At 58.2% G+C, this 25,145-nt stretch overlaps 1 protein-coding gene across 18 annotated transcripts in view; it reads left to right on the forward strand.

The window, feature by feature from the left end:
* The window catches only part of EIF4G3 (eukaryotic translation initiation factor 4 gamma 3), a 52,102-nt gene that overhangs the window by 21,728 nt on the left and 5,229 nt on the right, over window positions 1–25,145 (forward strand). For 4 of the 18 annotated variants that reach the window (XM_063317525.1, XM_063317519.1, XM_063317524.1 and 1 more), the window contains 23 exons: window positions 1,305–1,400; window positions 2,154–2,267; window positions 4,660–4,692; window positions 8,730–8,909; window positions 9,425–9,539; window positions 9,804–9,907; window positions 10,267–10,389; window positions 11,522–11,633; window positions 12,828–13,655; window positions 15,977–16,065; window positions 16,314–16,542; window positions 17,278–17,411; window positions 17,729–17,848; window positions 18,295–18,405; window positions 21,088–21,258; window positions 21,647–21,844; window positions 22,377–22,523; window positions 22,732–22,968; window positions 23,089–23,193; window positions 23,459–23,591; window positions 23,882–23,976; window positions 24,399–24,492; window positions 24,896–25,007. In XM_063317525.1, the coding sequence (XP_063173595.1) occupies window positions 1,371–1,400; window positions 2,154–2,267; window positions 4,660–4,692; window positions 8,730–8,909; window positions 9,425–9,539; window positions 9,804–9,907; window positions 10,267–10,389; window positions 11,522–11,633; window positions 12,828–13,655; window positions 15,977–16,065; window positions 16,314–16,542; window positions 17,278–17,411; window positions 17,729–17,848; window positions 18,295–18,405; window positions 21,088–21,258; window positions 21,647–21,844; window positions 22,377–22,523; window positions 22,732–22,968; window positions 23,089–23,193; window positions 23,459–23,591; window positions 23,882–23,976; window positions 24,399–24,492; window positions 24,896–25,007 (3,614 nt within the window). In that variant the 5' untranslated portion in view covers window positions 1,305–1,370. The remainder of the gene's footprint in view (window positions 1–1,304; window positions 1,401–2,153; window positions 2,268–4,659; window positions 4,693–8,729; window positions 8,910–9,424; window positions 9,540–9,803; window positions 9,908–10,266; window positions 10,390–11,521; window positions 11,634–12,827; window positions 13,656–15,976; window positions 16,066–16,313; window positions 16,543–17,277; window positions 17,412–17,728; window positions 17,849–18,294; window positions 18,406–21,087; window positions 21,259–21,646; window positions 21,845–22,376; window positions 22,524–22,731; window positions 22,969–23,088; window positions 23,194–23,458; window positions 23,592–23,881; window positions 23,977–24,398; window positions 24,493–24,895; window positions 25,008–25,145) is intronic. The other 14 variants (XM_063317535.1, XM_063317526.1, XM_063317531.1 and 11 more) reach the window with 11 other exon arrangements.

Below are 25,145 nucleotides of genomic sequence, written 5' to 3' on the forward strand. Positions count from 1 at the left end.
TGTCCTGCTCCTGTCTTACAGGCCTGGATATGTGGCAGCACTTCCTTTCCCTAATTTTTGAAAGGGTGGGGTTTCACCGCCTGTACTTAGCAGGGAAATGGTAAAATCCTGTCCAAAAAACACTGGTGCTCCCCTGCGGTTTGGGAAAATGAGGCGTTTGCGTTTCCCTTCAGCATTCAGCTCATTGTGCCAAGCCGAGGCTAGAAAGCAAGAGGTGGTGGGAAGGGGGAGAGGCCAGCGTCACCCTCTCTGTTGCCGGGCCTCTGGAGCAGTTTGGGGAGGGGAGCCCCAAAAGTCCAACAAGGGCCTCTTCTGATCTCTTGGGGTCGGAGCACTCGGGAGCCTTGCCCAGGGCTGGGGGTTGCTTAGCACGCTGGGGCACTTGGGCGCTGGCTGTTCCTTCCCAGCAGGGATAATGGGGCTTCTGCCCTGCTCTCAACCTTGTGCTTCCCCACACCTGAGCATCTGTCGTACAATGTCGGTCGCGCATCTGAGCAGACAGCTCTGTCGATGAGGGTGGAGAGGGTGCCGCTTCTCCGCCTGTGCCCCGGCTGCCCAGGCACCCTGCTTCCCCTTGATTCTGACCCTGGCTCCGGGCCGGGCTCTTACGAACAGAGGCCATGCTGGAGAAAGTGGGGTCTCCTGATCACGGGTGGCTGCAGGGGCTTTCCAGAAGACCTCGGCTGACCTGCATTGCTTTTTCACAGGAAGGAACTGCCCCCGACTCCTTTCCCACGTGGCCCTGGGTCAGCCTTGTGCCTGGGTAATTGGGGCAAGACAGGACAGTCTCTTTCTAAAGGAGGCTGCTAACCACATGTGCTTGTGCCTTGGCAACCGCCATTCCCAAGCCTCAGGTGAACGGTTCTGCTGGAGATACCGTTTCACCAGGTTTTGGTTTCCCTAAATGGGGTTCCTCAGACGATTGAGGTGGGGAGGAAGGGACATAAGTCAGCGCAGGGACAGTAAGGCAAAAGAAGTCGGCAAGTCTGCTCCTGAGGTTGCAAATGCGTGCATCTCAGCTTGCCTGGGAGAGACTGTGAGAGCAGCTTTCAGGAAATAGCCTCCCGGGAGCTGGAATTAAGGGATTGAAAGACTTGGTGGTCTTCTCAGTCCTTCCTTTGCTGCTGTCAAAGGCAGTAGTCTCTGTCCTCTCGTGCGTGAGAGTCAGCTGGAACTGCCGAGAGCTGCCCTGGGCCCGGGGGCTTGAATGGGCGCAGGGCAGAGTCTCCATGGGGAAAGGTGGGAGGAAGTCGGCGCCAGTGCCTGCTCACGTGCCAACGTCTGCTTTCTCTTTTCTGCGGCAGGCCCCTTACCCCGCGGGACAGAATGCAGCACCAACCACGCTGGTCTACCCCCAGGCCCCTCAGGCGATGAGCACGCAGCCTCAGACCCGCTCTCCGGTAAGAGAGCCCCGCTCGCCTCGGCTCAGCACGGCTCTTTGGTGGAACGGTGGCCTAGCCTCTTCTCGCCTGCAGCCCCCCCGGGTGAAGGTAGCCAGGGATGCTGTCCTCCTTCCGGGGATACCGCTTGCCTCCGGCTTCGCTGCTCCTGGCCAAGGGTTCCCTGCCGCACTGTCCTTTCGGAGAAGGGGGAAGAGCCAAGGCTGGGGCAGGGCCCCTCTGAGCCCTGCTCCTGTTTCCCAGGCCCCGTGCATTTCGGCCAGCGTCTGCCGCGGTCATGTCTCGCTGCGGTGTAAATGCCGCATGCCCTTTCCCCGACGAATTCTTGGTCAGCACGTTCTGGACTTGGTAAGAGCTGGCGGTCTGCTGCCAGAGGAGCTGGTGCCATTGCCCTGCCCCAGATTTGACATCCTGTCAATCCTTGCCATCTTGCACCACAAGGCTGTGCCTTTCAGAAGTTACGGGTAGCCGTTGTGATGGAGCTAGAAGCTGTCCGTTCCCTGCCCCCCGCCCCCCGCCCGTCCCGTGAGAAGGGAGGCTTCTGCGTCCTTTTGTTCCAGCTGCCTGCTCTGGCTTTTGAGGTAGGGAGGGGTCTCCAGGCCACGCTTCCTTAGCTGGCCACCCCCCCCCCCGACCCTGGTTTTGATCTCTGGCAAGCAAGTTTCGGAGGACTTGTTCGGATACGAAGGGAGCACGGTCACAAGAGGACGGCCTGCCTCAGGCGCTGCATCTCTAAATCAGTTTTCTTGACAGCCCAGCAGAGCAGTGCCCATACCTTGCCCTGACCCCTGGAAGCGGAGGAAGGTTTTGGAGCAGAGTCCGGTTTACGGGTCCTTGGCGGGAAGAGGCTGGATAAAATGCTACCTTGTAAGCAATATGACAAACTGTACTCCTCCTTGCAGACGGCTGTGCCCACGGCACTGCTTCCATTCCGTTGCCCTTTTGGTTTTAATTCCCCCCCCCTCCCCATTGTTGACTGATCTACAGAAAAGCCCTGATCTTCCTCTTTGGCAAGGGGGCCGGTGCAGCTGCCCGGGCTGGCTCTCCTGACACTTTGGGGGGGCAGGCCCTCCACCGTCGAGGCGGGAAGAAACCGGGGCAGGGCTGCAAAATCAAAACCAGTCGCCCCGAGGCTAAAGCGAAAAAGGTTCGTGGCGTTCTCCAGCCCTGGGCCGGGGTCTGCTTTTAATTGCACTGATCGATTGAGGGAAACTGGCAGCGTGCTCTCAAATTGGCAGCCACTCAGCACAACCGTTGAAGAAAATACTGGGGTGGAAGCTGTCTATAAGTCGTCAGCCATTTTTCTGTGGTCGTGAACAATTTTTCCCCTAAATACTATCCTGCGTGCAATTTTTTTTGCCATCTGTTGCCTCTCATTACCACCCCATGACTAAAAATTGCTCACGTAACATTTCATTCTCCCCTCTCCTGCGCAAGTCCAAAACAAATGCAAAATTGGCCACTCTCCAGTAACCCTTGCATTTTGTTCTGGGTTTGGTTGCATTGGTTTCTCCCCCCCGCCCTCCCCGCCCCACCCCGGGGGTTGCTGAGGGGAGGCGAGGTTGCAGCTGGCGGCCTTGCCTCCGTGTCCCTGCCGGGTGGCGAAGGGGCAGCAGCACGGCCTCTTTCCGGCACTGCCCACTGACTCCGTTTCCTTTGGCATTCAGGGCCATGGGCAGTCGCAGCGCCTTGGCCTGGACCGCCTCCCGACCACGCCAACCCGCTTTGCCGAGTTCCCTGGCACTTCCCAAACCCTCGGCTTGCCAGGTTGTCGCGTAGCTCACGTGTGCCAATTCCCACTAGGCAGAAGGGAGGCCCGGCCCTGCCCGCCAGTTTGTGTTCTTTTAAGGCAACCTGGCCAGAGTAGTGAAGCCACTCAAGTGGGGGGGAGAGGGCAGTTGCAGACGGTGGGGGCAGGCGTGCCCCCACTTTAAGCTTAACCGAAGCGTAGGACCCCCTTCCCGGCTACCCGCCAGCCTCCAGCAGGTGTCAGTTGGGACCCCGAGAGGCTCTTTTCCGTGAACTTTTCCCTAGGAAATGAAAACGTAAAAGTGACTACAGTTTGTTCTGTTGCTTACAGCTCCGGAGGAAGAGGCGCCCAGTAGCTGATGGCAGCAAGCACGACATAGGCTAGGTTACTTTTTCCCGATAGTTGTTGTCGTTTCGCTCTTCGTGTAGCTTCAGGTCTTCGTTCGGTCTTTCCCGAATGCGCTGGAAAAGAGGATGATGCCGTGTTTCTGTTGGCTGGAGGAGCAGCCTGGGCCCTTCCGGCGTCAATCTGACGGGGGCCTGAGCGCCGGAGGGGACTTGTCCCCTTTGGGGCCGAACCTTCTTTGGAGGTGGGGGGTGGCCGGGGCCGCGCCTGGGGGGGAACTGGGGGGCCCAGGGACCGTCTTTTGAGCCCGGGCGGGCACTGTAGAGTCCTCCGGGGGAGAGGCGGACCGGACGCTGCTGACGCTTGCTTGCGTGCTCCGTTTTCATGAACGCCTCCTCGGTCTCCTCGGCGGCTTTCTTGCTTTCTGTAGGATCGCGGCAGATGAGTTATAGTCGTAGCTTTTCGTTTTTACTCACGCGTGCTGGCAGGAGAATAGGAAATGATCTTTCTCTGATCATCCTGGGCGCAGCCGCTCTGAATCTGTTCAAAGCATTTATACCCCGCTGGTCCCGGAGCAACTTGCGGAACGATGACGAGGCAGTCTGCGTGTGGTTCGAGAGACGCAGCGCCAAAAGGAAAAGGGGTTGAGGAGGGAGAAGGAAAGCTCGGCTGTCAAGCGGGAGGAGTCCCTGCCTCCCTTTGCTGCTTGGTGAATGGCGGCCGGGCGGCAGCGGGCAGGGGCCGAGCCTGTTGGAGCTGCAGCTGCGGGCAGAGTGCTGGCCCGTCCCCGTCCCCTTCCCCGCTGGGGGTCCCTCCTGCTGCTCTGCCTCTGGGCCCCTCCACCCACCTCCACGGGGAACACACAGGCCGATTAGCCCCCCCCCGCCAATACACCAGCGTGGCGTGCCTGTCACAGGGCCGACACGTCTGCCTGGGGAGTGTCCCGGTCCCAGCCGCAGGGGGATCCTGCGAGGCCATTGTGCCCGCCCGCCCGCGTGCTGCAGCTGTGCTTTGTGTGGCGCTCCTTATTTCCTCATCTCTCCTTTATGCACCCCCCCCCCGTGGGTCCCATTTGCATATAGTGTGACATTTTTGCCTTTTGTTGTGTTTCTGACTCTTTGTGCCTTTCCTTTTTGTGTTTTTGTCTCTCCCACTTCTCCTCAGTTTGCAGCGGGGCCTCGACCTGCCCACCACCAGGTACGGTACCCTCCTCGCCCCCCCTTCCCTCTGCTGCCGATTGATTGCTCGGTTGTGGGACGCGGGCGGGTGTCTGTCAGCTTGTCCCTCTGCCGACTCCCCAGGATGCTCCTCCGCACTTGCGGCCTCGGCTATAAAGCACCTTGACCTCGCAGCCCCGGGAGGCCCCGCTTTCTCACAGCTACTGATTCTGTGGCTTTCCTTGACAGGCCCCTCAGGCCCCTCCAAGTATGGTGGTCTTTGGACTGCCGATGCGCACTGGAGCCTTTGAGGGGATGGGTGGGGTTGGCCGTTCTCCCTTAGCGGGACGAACCACCCAAGTCCGTGGCCGCCTCGCAGAAGCTCCCTCGCATTAATCTCGGGCTCTTCCCTGCCTCCGTGTGATCGGGATGTGTCCCTGGGGACGAGGGGGGTCCGGTGGAGAAGAGCCGCTGTGGCTGCTGCTGACTCCTCGCAGTCCGGAAAGCGGGCCCTGGTCTCGCAGAGCGGAGGCCGGCCACCTTTTCAGGTGGGGCGGGGGGTGCCGAACGCAGGGAAGGCTCGAGAGCCAGACTCGCACACGGTATAGTGTTCTGGCCTGAACTGAGCTCCTGAACTCTAAAAAGTGAGGAGGGTTCTGAGTATCATTTGGGTTCTGTAGCTTCTTTCAACAATGCCAAATGTTGGGGCTCCACGGATACCACTGAGGAGTGTCAGGGTTGCCCCATTGCTGAACTCCTTAAATCACCTGAAGGACAGAGAGAATCCGGAGGCGCTGCCCTTCCCTCTTCTGTTCCCGCCTTCCTTTCCGCCTCCCCTGCAGCCCCCGTTTCTGTGCCATGGAGGGCTAGGAAAAGGGCCGGTTGGCCCGTTGCGTGTTGAACGGGAGAAGGGCCTCGTGGCACAGAGCTGTGCTGGTGGGGGGTCAAGACCTGTATCAGCAGGGAGGGCTGCCATCCGACCACCTGCCGAGGGGTCTTTGCCGGGACCGTACACAGCAGGCGGCATCTGACAGCAGGCGTTCTGCGTTCCTTTTACACGCTTGGTGAATTATATTTAACGAGATTGCTGTTCAAAGAGTTGTAATGCACCTTTCGATCTTCGTGCACATGATGGAATGAAAATGCAGCTAGAAATGATTAGAGGTAGTCTGGACCCAGAACTGGGTGTTAGCTGAAGGCAGGTGGAAGCTGAAGTTCAGAACCTGTGTTCTGTGTTTCCTGCTCTGGGGGGTTGTGGCAGGGGAGCTGCCACCTTCCCGGTGCAGAGTGACGTAGAAGGGAAGGCTCTCGGGGGCTGCTGCCCATCTGGACTGCATCACAAGAACTCCAGGCCACAGGCAATCACCGTGAGGCCGCAGCGGTGTCTTTGGGGCAGCGATCTCATCGGGCAAATGCTGCCGTTACGGCTTGCGTCCTGACACCTGACGCAAGTACAGACATCATGGCGTTTGCATGATGGTCTTGTCAGACACGCTTTGCTGTTGCCCCCCAAGCATCCAGGTCTCTAGGTTGGCATGACTGATGCCGGCTGGACCATTTGGGGGGGACAGCTTGCCCCCAGCCTTGCGGCCCTCCCCGAGCATCTGGCTCTTGGCCTTCCCGGTCTTTGCCTTCGGTGGCGTCTGCCGTGATTTTCATCTGCAGTTCCCCCATAGACCAGCAGCCTGAGCGTTTGCACATGGAGGTGGCAACATGAAGTGTTAAGAAACAACTGCAGACTCCTTCTGGGGGTAGGGGGAAGAATGGAATATTACTGATGATGGGAGGGGGCAGTAAAATACTGCTTTCTAGGAGGGCTGTTTCCCCAAAGGCCGAGAGCAGGTCGGGCTACTTGCCAGCGAAGCAGGCTTTGACCTCTGCCAGAGGCAGCTCTCAGTTTGCCAGCCATTCTGCTCTTCCAGCTGCTTCACTGGTGAGCCGCTGAGCAGAGGCTTGTCCCTTATGTCCAAGATAACACCTCCCCCTCGTGGAAGACGCTGGCCTGACCTTTCTGTAGACCAGAGCGTAGCTTCCTAGCCAGATGCCCCAGTTCTCTCCTGGCCTGTGCAGGAGGCAGCATAACCCTGTGGAAAATGAAAAGATGAAGAAGCTTGCTGGACCAGACCAAAGACTGTATAGGGTTAGGTCAGCCCAGCAGCCTGTTCTCACAGCGGGCAACTAGATGCCCAGGGCCACCCACTGGTAGTTTTGAGAAATATGCTGCCTCTGAAATAACACATAAGCATCCTGGCCAGAAGCTTTATTAGAACTGGTCTAATCCTGACGGAAGGCCACCCCAGCAGCAGATTCTGTCCCTGAACAGGCAAAGGCTTATCGCTTGCCTCCCTCCAGCCGTCTTCCTGCTTGCCCCTTGGAAGACAGGCAGTGCCCTCGTAGACAGGAGGGCCACTGTCACCGACACTGACTTTCTCTCCTGTGACCCCAAAGGGCCCCCACGTGCAGGGTGGATTAGCCAGCTCTCCCTGTGCTGGGTCAGGGTCTTGCTCTTAGAAGCAGCCCTGGTCAAGATAAAAGAAGGGGAAGGTGGGTTCCCCCTAAATTTAAAGGATGCCCATAAGGCAGGCAACCATTGCCCTTTTCGTGCGCCCAAACACCCAGCGGGTAAAGTTTGGGGAGTCTATGGATTTTCCCCCAGAGTTCCCTGTGGGTGGGGCGAGTTCTCAGCTGCAGGCAACTGGCCCAGCTTTCTCGTATCCAAAACGGCAGAGGAGAGGTGCCATTCTGGCCTTGTTTTGGCAGATCTTTCAGGATGGGCTGTGCTGGGGTTACACTGGGCAGCAACGGCATTTTCTCAGCAGGGTTTCAATTTAGTCCTGAGCGGCAGTGCGGGTGCTTGTACGCTGGGGGGGCGAGCCTGTGGAATGCTGGCTTTAGGGCTCCTGTGCTACCCAGCCTCCTGCTTTTCCAAGTGAGGTGAAATGGGAAATGGTTGCCCGAGGCCCTTCCCTGTGCACTCATTGGCTGTGAGTGTCCTGTGCGGAAGGAGTCTCTGCCCCCACCCGTGAGCCAGTCTGTCCTTCTGGGCATCCCGTAGCTGTCCTTTCTGCCACGGTCTCCCTCCCCGGGGCCCTCCTGAGGGAAGCGTTCTGGGTTCTCCAGAGGCCGCTCAGGACTGGGAGAGAGAAGCCTTTCTTCCGCCTGGCCATGTGAGGGTCCGATGTCCTGAATCGGGCTGATTCTGTTGAGCAGGAGAAAAAGCCCAGGAAGAAGGGGAAGGTGGATCAGGCAGCAACAGCCTGTCCAACTTGTTTTTGCGATCCGATCGCAAATGTGTCTCTTAAGGACGTTGCTCCTTGTAGAACAAATCGGCCCTAGAGCGCTGTGTGCAGGCGGCTCAGCCCAGGGAGGTTGGCGGGCCGGGCAGAGTGGCCCAGGGTCCTCCGTTGCATGCTGGTCCCCGCCCTGCCCTCGACAATGGTTGACCTGCCAGCTGTTCCACCAGCTTTCTTTTTATTCCCTGCCGCTTCCTTGCTTCGTTGTTGAAGGGAGGATTCAGACCTATCCAGGTAACTTTAACTACTGGCTCTGCATGGCCCAACTCTCTCTCGATCCCCCCTCATTAACGGTTGGATGCTTTAATGCTTGACACTCTATTCTGCACTTGGCACATGAGAGGGAGCCTGAAACGCCAAAAATGCCACCTTGCAGTACCAGAGCTCTTTGCCCTCCAGTTGATTGTCTGGGGGCGGGGTGGGGAATAATTTAAAGCCGGAACCAGGGTCGCCACCTTTTATGTTTTAAGGAGGACGGGCTCTTCCTTGGGGTAACTGCAGAGAAGGCCCTGGCCGTATCCTGCTTCCAAACAGTCACGCCGGACCCTTGTGGACTCGGCAGCTGCTCTGTTGCAGCATCGGCCCCGTGGGCAGCCTCCTTCCTGCCCCTCCCTCCCTCTGGGAGCAGGGCTTTCCTGGCAAGATGGCTAAGCCTTTGCCCCACTGCTCCGGAGACATGGGGCTTCTCTAGAAAAGGCTGCCCGGCTTTCAGTCGGGGGCCCGGTGAGCCTTCCTGGTGCCGATGAACTGCTAAACCACCGGGCTCCTTGCTTCCCTCCCCCAGTTTTTCCAGCGGCCTCAGATACAGCCACCTCGAGCCACGATCCAGAACAGCAGCCCTTCCATCCGCCCAGGCGCACAGACACCCACGGCTGTCTACCAGGCCAATCAGCACATCATGATGGTCAACCACCTCCCCATGCCCTACCCCATGCCTCAGGGGCCCCAGTACTGCATTTCACAGGTAAGGTCGCTGCTGCCACCCTCGCTGCTGTTCCGGGGGGCAGGGAGGGCTGTGCTGTTGCTTCCTCAGTCGTGCCTCCCCCAGCCTAATCCTGACGGAAGCCTCCCCTGAACGGCTGACCAGAGAAAAGAGCCCCCCCCCTTCTCTGCTACTCTCCATAAGGTCAATTTTCAAGCTTTGGCCGGGAGAAGCCCTGGGAACCCCACCCTCGGAGAGGCAGCCTTTGCGCCAGACAGATGGAGCGGGCTTGCGCCACAGGCCCTTCGCACTCTGGGGGGCGGGGGGCCGAGTTTTCATGGCTGCTTCTGGAGAGGGAGCTGGATGGAGGCTCAGAAGAAGGGGCAGGAAGCTGGTGCAGTTGGGACCGGCAGGTGGGATGTCCACCTTCCCTCCCGTAGGCTGTTGTCACTTTCCCAGGGGTTGGCCTGGTATCCCTCAGAGAGCGCAGGGGCTTCTCCTTTCTTATGGACGGCTTTCCCGTGTTGTCCTAACACCCAATGCGATTCCTTCCACAGTATCGGCACAGCGGCCCTCCTTACGTTGGGCCCCCACAACAGTATCCCGTTCAGCCCCCAGGGCCTGGCCCGTTCTATCCAGGACCGGGGCCTGGAGAATTCCCCAATGCCTACGGTAAGATTTTCCTTGGGGAGACCGACTCTTTCCAGTCCCTTTCTCCCTGGGCTGGCATTCTCAGACACACATCCCAGAGCTCCCCCAGGTGTGTCTGAATGGCTCCCAGCTTGGAGAAGGTTGGCCTACGTGAAAAGAAATGCAAACTGTGGCACAACCCAGGTAGCTCGGCTCCTGTGGCCTGTACGGTGAAAACTGGCCGCAGCGACTGACCTCGTACATTCCGCCCCAGCCAGCCAGGGTCTTTTTCTTCCCTTGCTGCAGGAGCACCTTTCTATCCAAGTCAGCCAGTGTATCAGTCGACACCCATCATAGTGCCTACCCCGCAACAACAACCGCTCCCACCCACCAAGCGGGAGAAGAAGACGGTAAGGGGGGGGCTTCGAAAGGGAGGCGCTCAGGCAGGAGCGGGTGACTGGCCAGGAGGCCAAGCCCTTGGCTGCTGGAAGGCCACACCCCTTCCCAGGATTGAAAGCGGGACCAGTGTAGGGGTGGCATTGAACAGGGCATGACTTTGCCGTTTTCAGAAGAACAGGAAGCACATTTGATAGCCCAGAGAACAGCGGGGAATTTAGCTGTTCTGCGGCCCCGGGAGAGCGTCTAAGGGCAGCCTGGTGTGATCTCTGCTGCCTGTGCATATTATGGCGCTGGATGTGGTCCAGCGTGGCTTCTTTGTGGGAAGATCTGAGTAGAGAGGGCTCAATGGCTTCCTTCTGTTTTTTCCCAGATCCGCATCCGGGATCCAAATCAAGGGGGCAAAGACATAACGGAAGAAATTATGTCTGGTGGAGGGAGCAGGAACCCCACGCCTCCTGCTGTCCGGCCCACCTCCACCCCCACACCTCCCCAGGTAACCGGCACCATGGCTCATTCTCTTGCCCTGCGGTTCTCCAGAGCAATCTATGTTGCAAATAGCTGCGTGGAGTGTGTCTGTGATGTTATGGCAGCTGCTTCTGTGCCTCTGCTTTCCTGGAGAGACAGCGGGTCTCGATTTGTTACTTACCCGTTAAAGAGACTTGCAGCCTGTCCTCCGTGCCATGGTGGGTGTGGCGTTACGGTACTGGAGATGAATTATTTAAACCATCTATATACGTCTACACCTGGAAAGCCTCCTGGGGGGGCTCTCCGTCTCTTTAGGAGCAGTTCTTCCCACTCCCTCTCCCCCCAGCTCATTGCTAGAGTGGAATGCCAGAAAAGCAGCAATGGTTCAGCTGCAGGGATCTTGCAGCAGTCGGCTGTCAATGCTGCTGCAGCGGCCGCGGTATCTGTGGCGGGCAGCTCTCCCCCCCCAGTCCTGCTCGCTGGCTTCCTGTCAGCATCTGGTGGGTCAGTTGGACCCGTGGTTAGGACCTTCCCAGTGGTTTGAAGAAGAGCTTCTGCTAACGGGAGGCAGAGAAACTCGGCTCTTGGGGAAAGCCCTGGAACACTCCTCTCTGCATCCGAGAGGGAGGAGGGCCCCGAGCCAGGAGCTCCCCTGGGTTCTCTCTGTGGCTCGTCTGGCACTTGTCTTCAGTGTTCAGAATGCGCCAGAATCTGGTCGAGGTCATTGGGGCGCCGTTTTTTTTCCCCAATCATTCTAGACATCTTTCTTTCTGACTGTGCCCTTTCAGACAGATTGGACTTTCAGTTGGACTCTGAGAAGGACAGGGGGCTGAGGGGTGTTCCCGGGGTTCCCTGGCTCTGGAGCCGTGTCCCACTGCACGGTGGGACGAGACAGGCCGAAAGCTGCGCCGCGCTGTCGTCTTTGGCTGCTGCCGATAGTAATGGTCTTTCTCTCCCCACCTCTTTTCTGCTGCTTTCCTCCGTCCCTCCCCATGTGCTTTTTTTCCATTTATTTTACCGTTTTGTTTTCTTCCTCTTTTAAAATTTATTTTTCTTTTTCCCACCTGACCCTTTTCTCCCACCTGCTTGCTTGTGTTCCACTTCGCTAGTTTTTATGTTCGCACGCTCATTATCACCCTTTTTTGTACTTCAAATCTCAGCAGCAGCTGCCCAGCCAGGTCCCCGAGCACAGCCCTGTGGCCTGCGGGACTGTGGAGAGCTCTCCCCTTCCTGCCAGCAGCCCCGTCGCGGCGACTAGTGGCCCGAAGCAAGGTTGGTGGACGGACAGCTTGTCCTTGTTTGAGAGAGAGGTGGGTCTTTGCCCCCCAGGGTCCCTGGGGGCTGAGGAGAGGCTGGGCCACCATTCAGCATACGAGAGGGCAGGAAGGGGCTGATCATCCCAACCCCTGGCTGAGCGAGGGATTTCTGGAAGAGTCTTGCCTCCGAAGGATCCAGGGGTGCTCAGATCCAGTGGCCAAGACGGGATTGTCCGCTCTGCCCTGGCCCCTTTTCAGCACCCAAACCTGTGGGGGAAGCTGGACTCTTGAGAGGTGATCCCAGCAGTGCCCCCAGGTCCTGCTGCCATCTGGCCCAGCCACGCTCAGATGCAGAGTCCTGCTGGACTGTTCCCAGGCCTGTTTTGCAGTGGGGGCCCGGTGCTCTCTGCAACGCCTTCCCGGGGCGAGGAGGGGCCCCGAGCCAGCAGCTCTGCATTTGGTTCTCCATTTTGTTGGCCTTCTCGGGGGAGTGGGGAGACGATTGGATTCTTGTGTACAGGCAACTAGGATTTGGTCCCCTTTGACTCTTGGTTTGTATTTCGTGTTTATTTGTGCTGGTTGTTAATGCTAGATCTGCTGCACGTGTACTATATTCTCCTTGTGGATGAAGGGTGGTTGATATATTTTAAATGCAGTAAGAAGATGAAATAACGTAGGCCTCGCTTGGTGCTGCTCTCCCCAGCAGGACCATTTCCAGACCATGTTGCTCGACTGCCCCGCCCTTTCCCTCACCTCCTGACTGTCGGATTAGCCTTCCCTTGCTTAGCGCTGCTTCTCCAGTTTGTCTTTTCAACTGCGGGTTGCAAATCCTGGTTCAGAAAGATTGGCTTGTCGGTCGACCGAGTTGCAGTCTAAACGGAAATAAGAGCTTAGACAGCCCCCTCAGCCCTGGGGTTGTCCCCTACCCTAACCCCTTTCTGCAGCCGTCGTGTCTGCTTCCGCCCGGGCGAAGTGGCTCCCGAGAGGGCCCAGAGATTTGGGCAGCTTCAGTCTGTTGCCTGTCCCATCAGGCACAGCCTGCCTTGCTGCTTTGGGGTCGAGATGAATCGTTTCTGCGGGTTTCCCCATAAACTTGTTTGCAAAGAGGGGCACTGACGGAGGGCTCGTCGTACGCCTTGGTGGGGGTGGCGAGGTCGGTTCGATCTGTGGGGCTCGGCTCTTGTAATTCTGCCTTTCTCCTTTTCCCCAGAAGAGAAGCCTAAAACAGATCCAGTATTAAAATCTCCTTCCCCTGCCCTCAGACCAGAGCCTAGTGGAGAGAGGAAAGAGCAAGCGGGACCGACTACGGAGAGCCCCCCCTGCCTGGAAACCTCCCTGGAGCTTCCTGGTCCTGCTTTAGCCTCCCCACTCGCAGTCGTGGCTCCCGGCAAGTCGCCCCTTGCATCTGGCTCGGAGGATGGATGTGAACTGGCTCCCCCGCCCCAGGAGGCCTCCCCGCTTCCCAGGGCCGCGCCCTGCATGGAACTGCCTGCCTGCCCCTCGCCCGAGGAGGCCGGCCCAGAGAGATGCCGGGAGCCCTCTAGAATAGTACCCAATGACCTCCAAGTGACTCCTAGTACTAATCTAATTAATGAGCTCAACGGAGTTCCGGAAAGGGTAACGCTGAGCGACGACAGCCTAGAACCCGGCGGGCCGAAGGAAGCAGTGCCGCCCGCCATGGGACCCGCGAGTCCAGAAGAGGAGGCCGAAAGCGTGCCGCCGGCTGCATCCGTGGCTCTTCCCGGCTCTCCGTCGCCTCCTAGGCCTCCCCGCTCCCCTCTCACCCCGCCTGTCACTCTCGCCCCCCATCTCCCCCCCTCCCCTCCCCCCTCGCCCTCTCCTCCTCTCCTGCCATGTGGTGCTCTCCCTGCACTTCGGGGGGATTTGGGCAGAGAGGAGACGCCCAGGCCGACTCTCGGCGAAGACCCTCCCGACGCAAAAGACGAGCCGGAGGTGGACGGCCGGCTGGAAGAGGAGGAGCAGGAGGAGGAGGAGGAGGACTTCCAGGGCTTGAACGCCAAGAAAGGCCTGGGAGGAGGTAGGTGGGGCCGCTGGGCAGCGCGCTGGGCTCTGCCCTTCCCTTGTGGGCACCTGCCGAGCCTCCTGGGGGAAGGGCTGCCACGCTGGGACCAGGAGGCTGGAGCTGGCCGTTCCTGGAGGGTGAAATGCCAGCTTCCTCGTCGAGAAGGATGAGCTTCCTGGTTTCCCCCGCCCAGTCTGAGGGAAAGCATCATGGTCCCGCAGAGGGACCGCATTGTGTGCTTGTGCCTTGTAGCACCTGACGAGTTGACTTGGGCCTGTTTGTGCTTCTCTCTCCCATCAGTGCTCATTTGCGGCGGGCAGGGGAGGGTGAAACCCACCTCAACTTTTGACTCAGAATATTGTTTTTATGAGGGTGCTTTTATCCTGCCTCTTAGGCCACACCACTTTCCTTACCGTTTTTTTAAGCAAAAAAAAAAAGTGTTGCTGACCAACAGTTGCAAGTGCAGAAATTTCTTGCCAGCCATCTGTAGTCCCAAACGCGTCACTGTATTTCTGAGGAATGTGCCAGAAGCTTAGCTCTTGTCCAGGGGAGCATCTCTTGATTTTGTGGCGCCTGCCTGCCTTTCTTGTTCGACAGTGTGGTGCCTTGGTTTCTGGTAACTACAGAATGTTGCTTTAAGAGTTACTTGTTTGGTGATTGCTTGTAAAAAATTAGGTGAGATGGAGCTACTTGGGATGTAGACATAATCTGGGAAAGCCACCAGGTCATGTCTGGAAATTAGACTCTCCATACCTTGCGGTTTTGAAGACCACCGTTCCATGTTTTGCTGGCTGCATCGTGTTTAGAAACGGTTTTTCAGGTGTAATAATCTCATAAACTTCATGAAATGACTCACGAGCTTTAACTCTGCTGGCTTTGTGGAATCGGTGGTGTAGGTTCTCACCTCTACGATCACCCTTGTGAAACTGGTTGTCCAGGTGAAGCGGACCCAGTCTTTGTGCCTCCGTAGTGGCAGCTGACGGAAGGGGGAAGCAGGCTGAGTGAGCCGGCGGGCTTCTTCAGGACTCCTTGCTGGGCCCTGAAAGGCTTGGCAAGTGCAGGGAGGCCCGCAGTCGACCAGGCTGCCCTCCTGCCGTTTCAGAGGCCCCTTCGGTTGCGCCAACGGTGTGCACGAGTCACTTCCTTCCAGGAGCAGATCAAACTGTGGGAATTGGTGATTCCTTTGCCGTTTTGTGTTGTGTTATGCGGAGAATTGCCTGCCGTGGCATGCTTCCCTGGGGCTCAGGTACCTGAAGGGGCTGTGCGCCTTGTTCCATTCCATGGAGCAAAGCCGGTGGGGGCACACGGTGGCCTATTAATGCCTAGAATACAACACCCCTCCCAAAATCAGGACGGTCACTGGCGAGCCGCCTGGAAAAATCAGCAGCCCTTTGAGTGCACTGGGGGTGACCACAGGACCCCCTCGGACTTTGTGCTCAGAGCGCAGGCCCCTGTCCCCGGGTGTCCTGGAGCCCGGGGCCTCTGTCAGGCTCATGGGTAGGGCCGGCCTAGAGACGCATCCTCTGGGCTGGGTCTGCAGGAACTTGGCTCGGCTAAACTGAGCCACTCCACATTTCTGCCATCACTCGCGGCGGGGGGGCTACTGAACTTTCGTAAGTTAATTCTTGCGAAAAGCTGCTATAAACCCCTGCCTGCTTTTTCCCTCGATGCCCTGGGGGACTTGGTCCAGTTCTTGCTGTGGGCATTGTTGCTCTTTGCTCTTGTGGGGTGAGTTGTAGGACTGCTAGGTTGGATGGGCTCGTGCCCGTGCCATCCTCAGGCCTGCCTTTCTCCTGACCGCCCTCCCCTCAGCATGCCCCCACAAAGCACATGCAAGTGAGCAGGACTGTCTTCTTCCAAAGGGCATCTTCGTCATTCGTGGGAGGCAGCCTGCTCTCCCCCACAGCCGGAGTGGAAGGGACTCCTTTCCGTTGCTCGCCACACTGTGGACCTTCCGATTTCCAACACTGATTGCTGCTGTTGCCACAGTTTGATCCTCTCAGGCATCCTTTGAGGAGCTGAACCCTCCTGTGGTTGTTTCCCAGAATGCTAAAGGGGCGCTTTTAGTCTCCTCTGTTGCTGGAGGAGACACGAGGTCATGCTCGGTACTCACTTTTAAAAAAGCAGAGGAACTTTGCAGAGGGCCGGAAATGCCAGTTCTCATTCTATGCAGTGACTGGATTTTGATTCCTTCCCTTGGTAGCGTTAGGGAAGGCTCCTCCCCTTGTGTTCGGCTGTTTTTCTCCGTAGGGGTAATTTTTCTTCTTCGCTCCAGACTCTCCTGCTTCCAGACACGCTCTGGATGTGGAAATAACCTGTCTCGATCTGCTTTGTAGCCCCAGCAGCTGTAACTGCACCAAAGACGTGGAAGAAACCAAAAGAGCAGAGCCAGGCGGCCGAGGAGGACCTGGAGGCGGAGCCTGAGGTGAGGGCGGTGGGGAGCCGCTGTCTGCCCCGTGGGGCAGGGCTTCCAAGGGGGCACTTGGGGGGAATCTTGGGAACCAGTGGGCTTCCCGGGGCTTTGGGGACCGCTCCCAGCTGCCTGCCACTCGGGGTGAAGTTTTGGCTTCACGAAACCAAGCCTCGCTGCAGCCTTTGCGGGGAGAGGCGGCTGTGCCTGTTACCCGAACGCTTGGCGGGGGGTGGCTGATTGTGGCCTTGCTTCTGCTTCAGCCTAAGGCAGAAGAGGAACTTGAAGGGGACCGAATCCCTGAACCTGAGCAGGAGGCTGTGAGTCCTGGGAGGGCCTCTCCCTCCGACCTGAAAGCAGCAAAAGCGACGGAGGAAAACGGCGAGCAGGAAGCAGGAGATGCTCTCCGCAATGGTGCTGAGGGCATCTCCGAGAGGGAAGAAGCTTGCACAGAGAGCGCCAGCGAAGCCCCAGCCTGCCAGTACAAGCCAGGTATTCCCATCCCAGGTCCAGCCCCTCGGCTCGGAGAGCGGGACTCCCCAGACAGCCCCTCTGCCCCCCAGCCTCAAGGAACAAAGGGACCAGCTCCGAGGGAGAGGGCTCCGGGGGGTGGGGCGTCTGCACACTCGGCGGCATGCGTCCCGCAGGTCCGTGGTCCAGAAACTGATGGTGCCTGCTGACGTTCCGGTATCTTAACTTTTGAGGGTCCGGCACACACACTCAGAGAGTCTCGTAGACTTGTGAAGAGAATGGCCGTTCTCCTTTTTGTAGATACCGGGCTCCCACACGCTTTTGCTGCTCCTCCGCCCGCCTCCCTTCCAGCTCATTTCTGAACAAAATGAGACTTTTGGGGGTTGGCAGGGGGCTTTCCCTTTCGGATGGTCCCAGAGGATTCTGAAGGAGCCTGATCACCGCATCCCTCCTTTGAAAACGGAACTGGGCGGGAGCCGCAGCCCCTTTTTCCTTCTCTTCTGCGCCACCTCTGGTGTCTTCCCAGTTATATAACAATAACCATCGTTGGCATTTGCCAAAAGAGGGCAATCCGGTCAGCCACGTGAGGGAGCAGAGCGGTTTTGTGACTCCTCTGCTGCTCGTCTCCCCGTCTCTGGGGGACTTCAGGGCAGCCTGAATGGCCTCGTCCCCCACTTTTGCCCGGACCTTACGGCCCCCCTGCCCCAGCACAGAGCGGGCGGTTCGGCTGCAAGAGCCACGTTTCTGCCACTACAGAACAGTGGAAGCCTGTGGACACCGAAGGGAAGAGGCAATACGATCGAGACTTCCTGCTGGACTTCCAGTTCATGCCTGCCTGCATCCAGAAGCCAGAGGGGCTGCCTCCAATCAGCGATGTCGTCCTCGAGAAGGTGAGCCTGTGAGTCGGTTTGGCATCAAACGTTGTGGGGAATGTGCTGGACATGCTTTGCTGGGACTTGATGGCAAAGCAGGCCGCAGAGAGGAGGAGAAAGGAGATGGGATACCACTGCTGACTTTGTCTCAGCTATCCTGTCGGTTGGTGTCCCTAGAAACCCCCGTTCGGTTTCCTTTGGACCATCTGAACAGGCATTCAGGAGGGCCCGACTAAAGTTGCGGGGGCTTCTTCTGCAGCCAGCCCCCCTCCTGCTCGCTAATCGGCATACCTGCTGTGGGACCCCTGTAACTCTGCTTCTTTCTGCCAACACAGATCAATCAGCCCAAACTGCCTCTTCGGACTTTGGACTCTCGGATACTGGCCCGGGGCCCAGACTTCACACCGGCGTTTGCTGATTTTGGAAGACAGGTCCCTGGTGGGCGGGGTACAACAGTAAGTGAGAACGGCCTTGTGTTTTCATTGCCAGTGAGTTTTTGCTGTCCTGCTCTGCACATAATCGGCTGGTGCCCCAGCAGATATGAGGAAATTTCAACCCGCAGTTTCTCTTTCCGTTCCTTCTCCTCTTTTTCCTTTCTTTTGTTTGCGTGGTTCCCCAGCGCTCTGCTCCGCTCTGCTCCGTTCACTTCCTCCGAAGCTCAGGCCTCCCTGGGTGCTTTCCCAAGCTGCGGTTCCTCCTGGGGCGGGGCTCTGCAGAGCATCTGCTCTTTGGGTTTTCCAGTCGGTGGCTGATGGCAGCCTGGAAAGGGCGGGGAGGGTGGCCAGGCAGGGATCAGCTGGCTGGCCAGCACGGACTGTTGTCCCCACCGAAGCTCTTCCCTGGCCGGGCTTCCCGGCCTCAGTCGGCAGGTGACGCTCCCCTCCTTCCTTCATTCCTTCAGGCCTGCAAAGTGCAGCCCCCGCCTGGACTCCCCTCTGGCGCTCGATGTGGCACCCCAGCATGCCCTTTGTTGGTCTCATCTCACCCACAGCTGAGGAGCCTGCAGATAGGGGTAAGCCTTCCCGCTGCCCCCTTTCCCAGCCCTGTTCCCGCCCCACGATGAGCATCCATTTGCTGAGGCCTTCCTCCGTACCCCAAAAGAGGAGTGGCCTCATGCGGGCTGCCGCTGAAAGGGCGCCAGGCTTGCGCTGCATCAGGGGTGGGGAGGACGTCCCCCGCAGAGGGCATGCTGGACCTTGGGCCTCAGCTGGATCCACCCGAGGCTGCTCTTTGCAGTCCTGTGCGAAGGGGGCGGCCAGGTAAGTCCTCTTGGGCCCACTTGCTTCTCCTGCATCTGGCTTGCAGCACGGAATGCCACGCCGGGGGAATGTTTCCTGCTCGCTGCTCTCAGCCCTTGCCGTGGCGTTTCCTGCCTCGGCTGCCTGGTAATCCAGGGGATGTGCTAACAAGCTTCTGCTTCAGAAATACCTGCTGTTTTCTTGGCAGCAATGGACAGCCCAGGGCGTTGTTGCCTGCCTGAGATCAGGAGCTCTGCAGCTGAAGCTGAAGGGGGCTGCAGGCAGGCTTGGGCCTGATCAGGCTCTTGGCCACCTCAGTTGTCAGGGGAAGGGGAAACCGTCTGTTTCTACCATTTGCTGGGTTTTTGCTGACTGAGGGAGCCACGGTTCAGATTCCAAAGAAAGAATGAACAACAGAAACCAGCATAAATCTAATTAACAAAGCTTTATTGATTAACCCAGTATGCTTACATGGGAGAGACCCCTTCCCAATCAGCCATGGGGAGTGCAGATGGCGGGAGAGGCAGGCCGTAGTGAACCACCCATGTTGTGCTTCCTGTACTGGGCCAATTTTACAGGCTTTCCTCCTCTCTCCTCTCCCCCCTTCGCCCCCCAGTTGCTTCCTCAAGAAATAGCTGCATAGTTCAGGCATCAGCAAGGGAAGGTTACATGTTAGCAAGGAATAGTGAAGTATTTAGCAAAGAGCATCTGCCTAATTAAGGCCAAAGTGGGAAGTAACAATCTAATGGAGGTCAGCGGCTTTGCGGACAAGACCAGCTTCACTGAACAAGGCCCTGTGTGCTGTCAACAGTGCAGTTCAGGGGGGAGCTTGGAAAAAAGGTGGTCTTGGACAGTCTTGCTAGGACAGTGTTCCAGGTGTCTTTCAAGCCTCTGGCAGGGTTGGGGGCAGGGGTGGTCACCTATGGCCCTTCAGAGCCCCCAGGAGCCTTCGCCCAACCAGCTGGGGATTCAGCACCGTTGCAGAGTCTGCAAGGGAGGTTGGGCTGCTGAAGATGACTGACTTCTCCTGTCTAGAATGTCTAGCAGTGGGTGCCTGCCCTGGAGCCTCTCTGGCCTGTGCCCTTGGAACCCTGTGCCATGTGTGAATGAGATGTCTCCTGCTCAGTTGCTTGGTCTCCCAAGTCTTGGCAGCATTACCTGGTGAATCTCCTCAGCAGCATGCTGGGGAGGTGCCTCGTGGTCCTTCTGGATCAATCCTGTTAACTCGGAGGCGTTTCCATTGATGCATAGTCAGGGCATGCTGGATGCTGCATTTTGCTGCTGCTGCAGTGTTGATCACGTGCTTTTTGGAAAGCAGTGGGCTAAAATGCCTTAGCAAACAGAAGGAAAGAACAGGGAAGATTAGTTCCTTCTTCCCCGCTGGGGTTTTCTTTTGAGGAAAAGGGTTGCTGTTAGCTTGGTTTCGTGGCCGGGCTTGAAATGCGCACTGCTCTTTTTCCACTGGCTGCGTGTTCCGTGATAGCGACTGTTGAGTTTTGGCTGTGATAAATTTAAAATGCAGATAGCCCACCCCCATGCGTACAACGTAATAAAGAGAAGGGTGAACCTATTTTCCAGAACAAGAGTGGGATTCCAAAGTGTCTGTCTCTCGATCCTCAGAAGGGTTGGAGTTCTTTGGAAAGAAACAGGGTATCCCTCCGACAGCAAACGCAGTCAGACAACATGGTCAAGGAGAGTCAGACACGGACTGCAGAGATTCTGCCTTGGATTCCACAGTCTGCCAGGCGGTTTCCGCCGGTGGCTGATGGTCACCAACCGACCTTCTGGGTGCTGGTTTGATCAGGATGCTGCTGGAGATGCAATTTTACCTTCATTTAGATAATCTCCTACCGTCTTTTGGGGCCTAAATCCTTTTAGAGACGGTTCACAATCAGGAACATAAAAACAAGTTAACCTGTAAAAATAGCAGCATAAAATATTAGCCATTTGAACGCACACCAAGGGTGGGAAAAGCTGCCTATAAAATGACAGACCGGCAACTTACCTGGTGAAAAACCGCCTGGAATATTCGAGCGTTTGAGTTGGTTGGGTTCCTCTGTCTTCCCTGCTCCGAGTTGGAGCATCTGGCCTGTTCAGCTCAGCAGTGGCTTTCCAAGGACCGGATTTGGAGAGGCCTGGAATTCCTGGCCTCCGCCACTTGAGCCAGGTTTGCGGGCAAACCACCCAGTGCTTTAAAGGCAATCCCTGGCTCGGTACACCTCGGATTGGCCCTGGAATTGCATAGGTCACCAGGGTCCCCTGTCCGGAGCAGGCCTGAGGGCTGACATGGCTCCCCTGCGCTCTCCGCCATCTTCAGAGGCAGCTGCTCTCGGTGCTCGTTCCAGCAGGCTAATCCAGAGGGCCCGCTTCTGCGTGTGCGTGTAGCTGGAGGGCAGGTTGAGCTGCTCTCTCTGTAAAGCCAGGCGTACTATCCGGATGGCTCATTTTTGCCTTAGCTGTTGAACGTTGGGCCCCGGCGATCTCAGCCAGGCCAGAGGAGGGAGCCCAGGAAGATCATCACGGTTTGTGTCAAAGAGGATGTTCATCTGAAGAAAGCCGAGAACGCCTGGAAGCCGAGCCTGAAGCGGGAGACGCAAGCGGAGGACCCCGAGAGCATCAAGACGCAGGTGAGGAGTGGAGAAAAGCGCTGGCCGGCCCGTTGGCTCTGTGTTTGGCTTGCGTGGCGCTGAGGGAGTCGGTAACAAGTGCCAGATGCCCCACTGCCTCTTTTGACTGGCCTTTCCTCTCTCGCTGTAGGTGCCTCGTTGCTCTCTCCTGCTTCCTCCACGCGGAGGAAGGGGCTCCTAGAGCAGAGGCGGTCCTGGGTGGGCACTTGTGGCTCTGGGCCCCGGCTGCCTCTTCTCCTTTCCCTGCCAGCCCAGCCGTCGTGGGGAGAGGAGTGCTGGCTTAGACGGGGGTCCCTGGGAAGTCGGTCGGCTGCCACCCACGTTGTCCTTCACTGCTCTTCTGGGTGCAGGAGCCGCGCCGGACTCCTCTTCCCCTTCTTTCTCTCAGGAGCTGTTGCGCAAGGTCCGAAGCATCTTGAACAAGCTGACTCCCCAGATGTTCAGCCAGCTCATGAAGCAGGTGACCGACCTGACGGTGGACACGGAGGAGAGGCTGAAAGGGGTCATCGATCTGGTGTTTGAGAAAGCCATTGACGAGCCCAGCTTCTCGGTGGCGTACGCCAACATGTGCAGGGGCCTCGTCATGGTAAGGCTGGGGAGCAGCCGTTTGGAGCGGCCAGGAGGGCCCGAGGCATCTCCTCCAGTAGGGCTGGGGACCCCTGGGTGCAGACCCCCTCGGGCCGTGGAGGCTCACTGGACGACTCCGGGCCAGCCCAACCCCCCTCACGTGGAGCCGTACCGGGGGCCTGCTGAGGCCGCCCAGAGACACAGAAGGTAGCGGAGGTTCCTCAAGGGCTAACGTCGTAATGGAACAGCTGCCCCTCCAGCTGTTCAAAGCAGCTGCTAAGATCCCCCACATCCCTGCCAGCGCAGAAGTTAAGTGGGCCAGCGGGGTTGTAGAGGGAAGGAGCCATAACTGGAGCGTCTTTTCTGCCCCTTTCCCAGAACCCGTGGCGGCTGCCCGTTGCTTTTGTTAGCAGACTTGGCTGCCCGAAGGCAGCAGGAACTCACAAGCGGGGGCTCTTGTGCAGAGACCACACAGGCTGATTGTGGCTGCCAGAAGGCGTCCCGCGTGTGGTTGTCTGCTCGCTGTTTACCTTCTGCTTTTGGGCCTGCAGCTGAAAGTGCCCATGGCGGACAAGCCTGGGAGCACAGTCAACTTCCGCAAGCTGTTGCTGAACCGTTGCCAGAAAGAGTTTGAAAAGGACAAAGCCGATGACGACGTCTTTGAGAAGAAGCAGAAGGAGCTGGAGGCTGCCGCCATGGTGAGTTGCGTGATGCCCCCCCCCCCCGGCTGCTGGGGGGAGCTGCGGCTTCGCAGGCCTTGGAGCAGCAGAACCAGCCCGGAGGGGAACAAAAACGCTCCTGACGGCCAGCCTAGGGAGGAGCAGCGGGGAGCAGAGGAGAGAAGGTGCCCTCGGCACTCGCCCAGCCAGTGACTGGCTTCCTCCGGCCTCTGTCCTCGTCCCACAGCCCGAGGAGAGGACTCGGCTCCACGATGAACTGGAGGAGGCCAAGGACAAGGCCCGGAGGCGGTCCATCGGCAACATCAAGTTCATCGGGGAGCTGTTCAAGCTGAAGATGCTGACGGAGGCCATCATGCACGACTGCGTGGTGAAGCTGCTGAAGAACCACGACGAGGAATCCCTGGAGTGCCTCTGCCGCTTGCTGACCACCATCGGCAAAGACCTGGACTTTGAGAAGGCCAAGGTGAGGAGGCTGGGAGTCTTTGGAGGCCAGGCCTTTCCCCCCACCTGCCCCCTTTGAACACTTGAGCGCGGTAGGGAAAGGAGGCCAGGCGTCAGATGCGGTTCGTTCCCCTCTCCCCAGCCTCGAATGGACCAGTATTTCAATCAGATGGAGAAAATTGTGAAGGAGAGAAAAACCTCTTCGAGAATCCGGTTCATGCTGCAGGATGTCATTGACCTTCGGCAGGTACGTGTCCGCGGAGGGAAGAGGTTGAGGGTGACTCCGGGCTTTCTCCCTCGGCCCCTCCTCCTCCTCTAGGGAAGGTTGGCGGGCAGCGGGGCTCCAGGCTGGCGGTTGAGTTAACCGTCGTCCGTGGGCATCCGGTGCTCCTCGGTCTGCGCTGTTCCAGGGAGGGCCTCCTCCTCACCGGCCCGTTCCCATGCCTGGGGCTGGGAGAGCAGAGCTGCCCTGTCAGCCGCCCCTCCCTCCTTCCCTCCCTGCTCTTCTTCAGTGCAACTGGGTTTCGCGGAGGGCAGATCAGGGCCCAAAGACAATAGAGCAGATCCACAAAGAAGCTAAAATTGAGGAGCAGGAAGAGCAGCGGAAAGTCCAGCAGCTGATGACCAAAGAGAAGAGGCGGCCGGGTAAGGGGCCTCGGTTTGGGCGGCTGACCCCAGTTCCCCCACGTGGCTTGAGGCCTCCCAGGGCCAGCTGGGGAGGGCACTTTCTGAGCCGGGCCAGGGCGAACCGCCGCCAGGTGTTCCGCAGAGCTCCAGGAACTCCCCTGGAGAGCCGTCTTCCAGGTGACGGGTTTTCCCAGGGCTGCTGTGCAGTCTGGATTCGCGGATGGTTGCACCCTGGGAGCAGAGTTAATGCTGCATGAATACCCAACAAACATCGCTAATATTTATCAGAGTTATTTCAACTTTTGCAGGTGTCCAGAGGGTGGAAGAGGGAGGATGGAACACCGTGCAGGGGGCAAAAAACAGTCGTGTGCTGGACCCCACCAAGTTCCTTAAAATCACCAAGGTACTCATGAAGGCAGAGATCCCTTCTGGGACTCACAGCAGAACCTGGCGGTTGCCAGGAAGCCAAGCCAGGCAGGGTTAGTGTCTGAACAGAGGAGCGTTAGAAGATTCAGGCCGTGGCTGAGCCAGGTCACTGACCGTGCGTTCTGCATTGCCGGCAGGGACACCTTTGGGAGATGGCGAAGAGCTGGGCTGGAACTTGAAGGAACCCCCCTCAAGCCGCCCTTCTAGTCCCGGGAAGGCCTGCAGAGGCATTGGAGGGCAGGGCTCTGGCCATTCCTCTCTCTTGTGCCCTACTCTGGAGACGAGAACGGGTGGAAGGGGAAGCCTCAGTTGGCGCTGCAGGGCTGGGCTGGGCTGGCCCGGGGGCAAGGAACTGCCCAGCCTCTGGGTGCTTGTTGATCTCTGGTTCTGCCCCTGCAGCCCACGATAGACGAGAAGATCCAGCTCGTGCCCAAAGCCCAGTTGGGCAGCTGGGGAAAGGGCAGCAGCGGTGGAGCCAAGGCCAGTGAGATCGGTAAGGGCGGGGCAGCTGGGCCTGGGCCTGGGCGAACGTGGTGCCTGGTTTGGTCTTGCAGTTCAGGCACTGGGCTAGAAACCAGGAGACTCAGAGTTCTAGCCCTGCCTGAGGCTCGAAAGCCGGCTGGGTGACCTTGGGCCAGTCCCTCTCTCTCAGCCCAACCCACCTCACAGGGTTGTTGTGGGGAAAATAGGAAGAGGAGGGAGTACGAGGTATGTTCCCTGCCTTAAATTATTTATAAAAATAATAATGGTGGGATAAAAAAAAACTTTTAAAAAATGTCCCGTGGGTAGTGTTGGGGGACGACTAAGCCGGCGCTTGCTGGAAAACCTCCACAGGGCTGGGTGGGGGGTGCTCCGTGTCCTGAGAGCAGGCTCTCTCCTCTCCGTGCCCCCTGCAGACTGCTTGCGACCGAGCACTACAAGCCTGAACCGCTTCTCTGCGCTGCAGACGTCTGCGTCGTCTGTCTCCGGCGCCACCCTGGAGTTGGATCCTCGCCGGGCCTTGACTAGGTAAAGCCCCCAGCAGCCTCCTGCCGATTTGGTGAGGTTGCCTTTTGCTCGAAAGCGGGACGGTGGAACTGAGTGGCGGCCGGCTCTCCTGGCACCGCCGGGCCTTGCGCTGTGCTGCAGCCGGGTGCTAATCTTCGG

This window comes from Candoia aspera, chromosome 18 (genome assembly GCF_035149785.1).
Source record: "Candoia aspera isolate rCanAsp1 chromosome 18, rCanAsp1.hap2, whole genome shotgun sequence".
Taxonomy (NCBI): Eukaryota; Metazoa; Chordata; class Lepidosauria; order Squamata; family Boidae; genus Candoia; species Candoia aspera.